Raw genomic sequence first — 9842 nt, 5'->3', positions numbered from 1 at the left:
GAAGAGGAACTAAAAAGCCTCTTGATGAGAGTGAAAGAGGAGAGTGAAAAAGTTGGCTTAAAGCTCAACATTCAGAAAACTAAGATCATGGCATCCGGTCCCATCACTTCATGGGAAATAAATGGGGAAACAGTGGAAACAGTGTCAGACTTTATCTTTTTGGGCTCCAAAATCACTGCAGATGGTGACTGCAGCCATGAAATTAAAAGATGCTTAGTCCTTGGAAGAAGAGTTATGACTAACCTAGATAGCACATTCAAAAGCAAAGACATTATTTTACCAACAAAGGTCCGTCTAGTCAAGGCTATGGTTTTTCCAGTGGTCATGGACGGATGTGAGAGTTGGACTGTGAAGAAAGCTGAGCACCGAAGAATTGATGTTTTGAAGTGTGGTGTTGGAGAAGACTCTTGAGAGTCCCTTGGACTGCAAGGAGATCCAACCAGTCCACTCGAAAGGAGATCAGCCCTGGGTGTTCTTTGGAAGGAAAGATGCTAAAGCTGTAACTCCAGTACTTTGGCCACCTCTTGCAAAGAGTTGACTCATTGGAAAAGACCCTGATGCTGGGAGGGATTGGGGGCAGGAGGAGAAAGGGACGACAGAGGATGAGATGGCTGGATGGCATCCCCGACTCAATGGACGTGAGTTTGAGTGAACTCCGGGAGATGGTGATGGACAGGGAGGCCTGGCGTGCTGCAATTCATGGGGTCGCAAAGAGTCGGGCATGACTGAGTGACTGAACTGAACTGAAGGTACCTTATATCCAGAATATGCATAAACTCCTAAAACTCAATAATAAAAAGACACATAGACCAATTTAAAAATAGACAAATGATCTGAATAGACATTTCTCCAAGGAAGATATACAAGTGAATAATAAACTCAAGAAAAGATGCTTGTCATCATGGAAATGCAAGTAAAAACCATGATAAGAAATCATTTTACACCCAGTAGGAAGAACAGACTCAAAAAGTCAGCTAAACAAATGTTAATGAGGATGTTGGAAAAGTCCAAACTCTCACACACTGCTTTTGGGAGGGTAAAATAAGGCAGCTGCTTTGGAAAGCAGTTCGTAAGTTCTTTGAATGTCACTCTTTGAACAGAGTTGTCTTGAACCAGTAATTTTACTCTTACGTATATGCCCAAGAGAAGTAAAAACATTTGTATACACAAAAGCATGTAGACACATGTTTGTTGCTGTCTCAGTCGCTGAGTTGTGTCTGACTTTTAGGTCTGTCATAGCTTTTCTTTAAGGAGCAAGCATCTTTTAATTTCATGGCTGTAGTCACCGTCTGTAGTGATTTTGGAGGCCAATAAAAGATAAAATCTGTCACTGTTTCCATCTTTTTCCTCATCTGGAGAAGGGAACGGCAAACCACTTCAGTATTCTTGCCTTGAGAACCCCATGATTAGTTGCATGCTGCTGCTGCTGCTGTTGCTAAGTCGCTTCAGTTGCATTAGGCCTCAGTAATTTTTCTAAGATTTCCAGTTGATATCAGTTTGCATGGAATTTCTTATATCTCAAGATATAAATTGATTTTGAGAAAGAAAAGGTAATTATTATTAAACAAAATAGACGAGAACTAGTTGAAGAGATTAATTTATTGGAAAAGGAATGCTTCTTTATTGATAGCTACATTTATTCTTAGCAGGAGTCATTAATCAGGTGCCAGCGGAAAGAATCGACCACTTTAGGAACACGCTGCTAGAAGCCAGCCAGCTCATCATCCTTGGTTTTGTCAACTTGGTAGCCAGTAAGTATCAAAGAATGACTTTGTTGAGGAAGGCTTTTGAATACTTTAATGTGAATATAACGATTATCACCTGTTTGTATCTGGAAGTTGAAAAAGAAAAAGGAGATTGATTGATTTGTGTGGATCCATATCAAATGAAAAATCTACAAACCCGTAAAGACTTCGCTGCAATAAACTCTTTGGAACAGCATTCCTGGACCACCATTTTTACACCCTTGGTTCCATGGACAGAGGAGCCTGGCAGGCTACTACATTCATGGGGTCGCAAAGAGTCAGACAAAACTGAGTGACTAACACTTACATAAACCTACCACTTTATTTTATGAGAGAAAGGGCAGGCCAAAGACATGGCAAGAGGCACAGGTCATGTGCACAAACGAAATCCAGAGTTACGTTTTATGTTCAAGGATGCACAGATCAAGAAAACAGGTGGCAGCCTTTTCTGTGATTCTATGTTCTGACTCCCAAATTGGGATACTTTGTCACATAGTTTGAGAAAGAAGAAAATCAGAATTGCCCTAGGAAATTTGGGATGTGTTGTTCCCATATCTATACTAGAACTTGCTTTATAAATGCCCAGAGGTAAAACTGAGCAGGGCCCAGGGATGGAGAGTCTAGTTTTCCTTCTAAAATAAAGGAATCTTCTTGGGAAATCATTTGTATGAAGACTGACATGGTAGTTTGGGCATGAATCTGGGACCTAGAAAACTATGATAAGAATTTCCACTTCTGTTTTTGGTTTGGACAATGAAAGTTCTAAAATATTTATTTATTTGGCTGCCCTGGGTCTTAGTTGCAGTAGGAAGGATCTTCGATCTTCATTGTGACATGCAGGTTTTTCAGTTGTGGCTCACAAACTGTTAGTTGTGGCAGATGGGATCTAGTTCCCTGACCAGGGCTTGAACCTGCGCCCCCTGCATTGGGAGCACAGAGTCTTAGTCACCGGACCATCAGGAAGTCCCCATGTATTTAAATTATATTAATCAAAATGCTTATTTAAAGGGCAAAAGTGGTTTAAATTATTTTCTCAGCTACTGATTCAAACCATTCCATAAATCCATTCAGTTCTGGCACATAGAATCACAAAGCTTTGAGACAGAAAGAGCTTCAAGATAGCATCTGGTCCAGCCCCACATCCTGAAGATCCCACGTGAAGAAGCCATGGTTATGAGCTAAACACACTCTGAATTCTGAATCTTTTTCTTTACATCTTCTGGAAATTAAGTTAAGAATCAGTAGAAGAAAGCCTTCTAATTTCACAAGAAAAAGATGATATAAATATACCATCATCTGCCAAGTTTGAGAGTTACCACTTGGGAAGTATCATGCTAGGTAGGTGTCCTGATTTAGGACAAGGAGAAGGAACAAATGATAAAGTAAGGGTGATAGGAAACATCACATAAAATGAAAGATACAATATCTTTTAGTGCAAAAGTGTATGTTGAAGTCTAACCTTAATGTAGTAATTTATTCCAGCAACCACTTGAGTTTTATATTCTATAGCTGTAAATTCTTCATATGTCTCATTTGTTTTTTCTTCAAGCTGTGGTTTAACCTTTAGAAAAGAGTATGAAATAGAAGTCATATTTTTATGGCAAGACAAGAGAAATTTAAACAACAAAAAATCTTCTCTGCCCGTTGGCCTCCCTTTTCCTGGCCCACACTGTGCATTGTGTGTCTGCATTATGCATTGCCCAAACCACCCCAATAGCAGGAATACCTGCTCAACCATAAAGAGCAACATTCTCTTAGCATCAACAAGACAACTCCTTCAAAGATAACATTCCTCCTTGATCTTGTAAGGTGTCACATGACATACCATATTGCTGCTTAGATCTGGATTAAATAAACTGTCAACTAAACATCATTTGATGCACAGCCCTTGGTCTCAAAAAACGTATACACCTGTGCCTTGACTTCTAATAGGTGGAACATTAGATGAACTTTCTGAGATGCTCTTCCTGGGTTATAATCCTCAAATTCAGCTCAAATAAAATTTCCATTTTTTTCTTAAATCAGCTGATCAATTTTTTGTCAACAAGAGGGAACAAATTACCAAAGCTGTATTGAACTCCATGTATGTGATTTACAAATTTGTTAAAAATGTGTTTACAAATAGTTGAATACATCTTTGATTAATAAAAGTGGGAGACCAGTAATTCCTACTAAGTACAAAATGTTTTTATCTTGAAATAATTTCAGGGACTTTCCTGGTGGTCCAGTAGTTAAGACCTTGGCTTCCAGTGAAGGGGATACAGGTTTGATCCCTGATTGGGGAACTAAGAACCCACATGCTTTGTGATCAAAAAACCAAAACGTAAAACAGAAACAATGTTGTAACAAACTCAATAAAGACTTCAACAAAAATTGTCCACATTAAAAAAATATCTTAAAAAAAAATTTCAGACTCAAATTTGCAAAAATAGTATAGCATATCTCAAGGTCTTTAGTTTAATCACATCTGCAAGTCCCTTTGCCATGGAAAGTTTCAGGGATTAGAGTGTGGCCATCTTTGAACGCCATCCTTCTGTCTACCACAAGGGGATACAAGCTTAGATGCCAGCATTCCTGAACCAAGCATGAAAAGGCAGCTAAAGAATCTCAAATAGAATATGTAAGATTTTACTAAGTCCATCAGTTTTCAGTACAGGGTACCCCGATACTGAATTCCTGCTCTCAGCTGGGCATGATACAGTAGTGCCCACAATGGTTTCTCTGACTCAGTTTCTGCTAAGAGTAGAGTTCTGATCTTCTGTCTGTGTGGAGGACAAGAAACAGCTTGTCTTTCAGGGTGGAGAATAGTGAGAGGGAAGGACCTAGGCACAGTGGAACTGCTTCTCAGCCTTCCATCAGATCTCGGGGTTTAGCTGCATGCCTCACTCTTGTCTTCCCGTTTCTGGTGTTGCTAGTGCTTGAGCCATTTTGGAGTTCTGCACCATGAATCTGCTTGCTTCTGGCTCAGACATTCCCCTATGTAGCTTAGGCTGTCTAGATGACTCAGATCATTTTACATTGTTCGTGTTTTCCATCTTTCCAAGTTTTGTTGAAAAAAAAATCCACTAAATATTGTTGATATCTCTGAGGTGTTTGCCTGCCTCTCATTGTCTTCTTATTTGTGGATATGACTTTCCCCTCCAACCCTTTCTTATCACTTAGAGGGAAAGGAAACAAGTGTGTGTGTTTGATATACCTTGTTTATTGGGAAGTTGCCTCCCTGCCCATAACTGAACATTTTATGTGCATATATGGCTTCAATCAGGCCTCCATTGCATCTAGGGTTCTCCCAGGACCATCTGGTCCTTCCTTCAGTGGGCAAATGTTTTGAATCCTTTTCTATTGATGCCTCAGTTTGGGTACCAGAACTGTTTTCAAAGACCTAGATATCTGGGGAGTTCCCTGGCAGTGCAGTGGTTAGGACTTGGTGTTCTCATGGCCAGGGCCTGGTTTCAATCCCTGGTCGGGCAATGAGAGCCTGCAAGCTGCATGGCACAGCCAAAAAAAGACCTAGACATTTGCAAATTCTTTGAGCTCTCAGACCTTTTTTGAAGGGCAAACACGCCATGGACCACCAGCCATTTCTACTGTATAGATGGAAAATCTCCAGAATAGATGGGGAAAATGTGATTGTTTTTGGGGGATGGAAAGTGAGGTTGCAAAGCAGAGAAAGGAAGAAAACAAATAGTGAAGAAAAAAGAGAAAGAAATGGGAAGAGATAGGGCACAGGAGAGAGAAGAGAAAAGTGGCCAAGTGTGCAGAGAGAATGAGCTAGGGAAGAGTTCAGTGTCTTATTGCTTCCCCCATCCTCACACTTTGGAGCCAATACTGGGTAACTGTTACGTTAGGAGCTGAGTTGGGAAGGGTTAATCTTGACACTAAACCCTGAATTATCTATTTAAGCTTCACTTTGCGGGTGAGAAACCTGAGACTGTGAGAGAACATGACAGCTAAAGGCTGAAAAATACCTTGAATAGTGAGTATCTGATTTATCTTTTTTTGAACCCTGTATCAGACATTTTTATTTCTTATTGTCCCAGAAACACATCCAAATCTATAATTTGGGTCTTTCCATCGTATCTATAGGAAAAGGCAATGGCACCCCACTCCAGTACTCTTGCCTGGAAAATCCCATGGATGGAGGAGCCTGGTGGGCTGCAGTTCATGGGGTCGCTAAGAGTCAGACATGACTGAGCGACTTCACTTTCACTTTTCACTTTCATGCATTGGAGAAGGAAATGGCAACCCACTCCAGTGCTGTTGCCTGGAGAATCCCAGGGACGGGTGAGCCTGGTGGGCTGCCGTCTATGGGGTCTCACAGAGTTGGAGACGACTGAAGTGACTTAGCAGCAGCAGCAGCACCCTGACTGTAGGTTCACTGTACTTACAACCTGTAGCCCTGCTCCTTCTTACCAGCAAAACAGATTTGTATTGCTCTATTGTTGGATGCTATGAACCTGAATGATGGGATATCAGGTGAGGAGGAGGAAAAAGGCAGAGTAGAAAGGAACTGATCATGAAACCTAAAGTTTCAGAAGGCAGGTTGGTGTTGAAAGTCTCAGGTTCCTCGCCTGCAAAGTGAAGCTTAAATAGATAATTCAGGGTTTAGTGTCAAGATTAACTCTTCCCAACTCAGCTCCTAACGTGACAGGTACCCAGTATTGGCTCCAAAGCGTGAGATTGGGGGGGGGATGGGTGCTAGGAGAGTGAAGACCAGTGGGGAGTGGTGATCCAATGTGGTGGTAAATAGACAGACCTTAAGCTGTGAATAGTTGCCCCTTACTTTCTTCAATCTGCTATGCATGGTGGTGGTTGAGGTGCTGAAGGGAACAGTATAGGTTGGGGTCCAAACCAGGGGAAGGATGCTATCAGGGAGGAGCAGCTGATAAAGTACAGTCACCCCAGAGCTGTTCAAGCTTTTCTTGTTGCTGCAGAGGATGAATCCTGGTGAGCTGTTAATTCTCTGGGATATGAGGATTTCAGCCTTGCTGCGCCAAAGATGCAGGCTTTTCTCCTACCTTCTCCAACCTGTAATCATCCTGCAGAAACACACTTGGGCTATGCATAATTTAGGAAAAATGAATAGAAAGATTATGGTGGCAGCATGGATAGGCCATTTTGGGGATGTTTTAGAGAGTAACAAAGGAGAGTTTGGGTAGCAGCATGAAAGTACAGTGGTTTGGTGAAAGGTGACTTGTGGACATTTGTCGCCTATGTTTTGAGGGCTGGAGAAGTATGGGGCAAGGCAACCAGCATACAAGAAATAATGGCACCTGCCTTAAGAAAGGAGGACAAAGTCTTAGATCAGAGAGAGGCACACAGTCAGCAAGGAAAATAAATCAGAGCGTTCTCACACCAGATGGCTGCAATCTTCTAAGAGAAAGGACTGAAATGCCATCTGGTCAGGCCATGGGGATTGGGAGGACTGAGAACCTGAGGAGAGAGGAGGTCCTGTTCCACTGCTGTGGGGTTTCTAGAAAAGAACCCACAGGATGTGACTGGAAGGCTAGCTGGAAGCCCCAGGGCCCTGCAGCTGTTGTTAACTGGTGTGAATTCATAGATTTGAAAAGGGGGAGTTTTCTGTGATTCTACATCTTCCTTGAGCAAAGTTCTCTGAAGCTGGAGTGGAAGCTGAGGAGGAAGTGGTGGCAGTGGGAGTGACCTCTGATTGAGGACTGGAATGCCAGAGCTCACGGGGTCATGGAAATCAGGGTGGAGGAGGGGAGGAAACCACCCACGATGGGGTCCGGCTGGGTGAGCCATCGAGTGGGCTGAGGCATGCGCTGATGCAGATGGAAGGGTCAGTGCCTGAAGGGCTCTGGTGTGGCTGAACCGCAGCTTCTCTGTACATGGGGGCAATGGAAGAGCTGATTGATGAGGAGGCTGTGGTCAGAGAGGAGAACACACATTTGTGAGTGAGTAAGAGCCACAGCATGCTAAGCTCCCGGGTGTGTCCATAATGGTGTGCAGATGGGCTGTTTGTCTGTTGTTTTTGTTGCAGGTTTTGTGTGGTGTCCTGGCAGACAAAAGTTATGATCTGTGGGATGCCAGGAATGGTATTCAGCAGCCAGGTTTGACTTAGGGGTGTGTGTGCACATGCGTATGTTTTGTGTGTATGCATCTGCCCATGTGTAATAATAGCTCTTATTTCTAAAAATAAAAATTATTGCTATAACATTTCTTTCCTGTATATAAACATACTCAGAATTCTCACCCAGTGATTTTTCACATATAACATAAGGTAATGGATCAGCCAGAATGATCCAGAGGCTCTTGCCAGTGGGCCTTCATTTGATCCTTAATTACATATATTAAGTATTAAGTATTTACATACTAAGTAATTAATCACACATGTTAATAATTTACATCTTAAGTAATTAATTACATATATTAAATACACATATTCAGGGATGGGGCCATGTTCGAGTCTTTGTTTCCTTGTGTGTATCCCTTTTCTCCAATTTATTTTACAAATTTCCCTGAGGGTAGGACCAGGTTAATATCCCTTCTCTTCCTATAGCAATTCACTCAGTACTGTGTATATAATTAATTTTCTCTTTTTTTAAATTTTAATTTTGGCCACACGATGCAACTTGTGGGATCTTAGTTACCCGACCAGAGATTGAACTCAAACCCTCAGCAGTGGGAATGCTGAGTCCTAACCACTGGACCACCAGGGAGTTCTCAAATCAATGTTTTCTGAATGCAGAAACCAGGGTTGTTTTCCCTCATAATAGCTTGTCTCCCCAGATAGGAAGGAAGATAGAAGAGAGGTAGAATATAAAGAGAGGGGCTTTATTCCTCTGTACTCTGGAGAAGGAAATGGCAACCCACTCCAGTACTCTTGCCCAGAAAATTCCATGGATGGAGGAGCCTGGTAGGCTACAGTCCATGGGGTCACAAAGAGTCAGACACGACTGAGTGACTTCACTTTCTTTCTTTCTATAGTTCCTTTTGGAGAAGGAAATGGCAACCCAGTCCAGTGTTCTTGCCTGGAGAATCCCATGGACAGAGGAGCCGGGTGGGGCTACAGTCTATAGGGTTGCAAAGAGTCAGACACGACTAAGCAACTAACACACTCTGGACCCAAGTACCATTAACAGCCTTCAATACCTGATACGACCCATTACCATCCAGTCTCTCTTATCTTCAGAACAGAGAAAGTCCTTTCTTCTGCCTTCAAAAATGTTCAAGACTTCTCAACCCCAAGCCCTTTGTTTGGCTTTCTTCTCTTTCTGATTCAAGCTCTCTCTTTCATTCTGATGTCAAATTCCTTGAACCTGTGGTCATCATTTTTCTTTGATGCTTTCCCCTTTATGTGTGATGACCTCCCTCTCCCCTCTTTGCCTCCCCAATGGGTGCTTCCTTCAGCTCAAATTCCACTGAGAAGCTCTCTGATAAAAACAGAGAAAGCTGATAAACTTCATTTCCTCCAAGTATATCTAATTTTAATAGGTGAATTTTTAAACTAGAAACACATTAAAACATCAAAGGAATAAGACTTCAAGGTAAATGACAGGAAAGTGGAGGTCTTCCCTGGGACCCCATCAAATCACATTAAGTATGTGATTACCTACACATACCCATTTTCCTGGCCCAGCCCAGGAACCTAAATAATTCTATAATCTTGGAGAAGGTGTTGATTAAATTTCTTCACCTAAAAACTGGTTGGAGTAATATCTGCCTCTTGGGGTTTTTTTGTGGGGGGAATGAATGATATAATTGAAGTGCCTTCTAAACTCTAAAATGTTTTCTAAGCTGACTATCCCTCAGTCTTCCAGCCCTTAAATGGGAATTGTCGCCTGAGGCTATTTCCTGTAAGCCAGGGAAAGTGAAAATGAAGTTGCTCAGTCCTGCCAGACTCTTTGCGACCCCATGGATAGTAGCCTGCACCAAGCTCCTCCATCCATGGGATTTTCAAAGCAAGAGTACTGCAGTGGGTTGCCATTTCCTTCTCCAGGGAATCTTCCCAACCCAGGGATCAAACCCAGGTCTCTCACATTGTAGACAGATGCTTTACCACCTGAGCCACCGGGGAAGTCTGTGAGCCAGGGAAGACAAGTGATAATTGGGAGTTTAGTACTGGAGGAACAGAGC

The 9842-nt window shown here is 42.2% G+C and overlaps 1 protein-coding gene across 1 annotated transcript in view; it reads right to left on the bottom strand.

Annotated features, from left to right (window-relative positions):
- Nucleotides 1–1438: 1438 nt before the first annotated feature.
- CSTA (cystatin A (stefin A)) overlaps nt 1439–9842 on the bottom strand; it is a 10788-nt gene continuing 2384 nt past the window's right edge. Inside the window, exons 2-3 of the mRNA XM_010834253.1 lie at nt 3205–3306; nt 1439–1831 (exon numbers count right to left, since the gene is read on the bottom strand). Coding sequence (XP_010832555.1) covers nt 1703–1831; nt 3205–3306 — 231 coding nt within the window. The 3' untranslated portion in view covers nt 1439–1702. The remainder of the gene's footprint in view (nt 1832–3204; nt 3307–9842) is intronic.

This window comes from Bison bison, unplaced genomic scaffold (assembly GCF_000754665.1).
Source record: "Bison bison bison isolate TAMUID 2011002044 unplaced genomic scaffold, Bison_UMD1.0 scf7180017864032, whole genome shotgun sequence".
Classification (NCBI taxonomy): Eukaryota; Metazoa; Chordata; class Mammalia; order Artiodactyla; family Bovidae; genus Bison; species Bison bison.
Note: the sequence above shows the minus strand (reverse complement) of the source record. Positions and strands in the feature narration are given on the sequence as shown.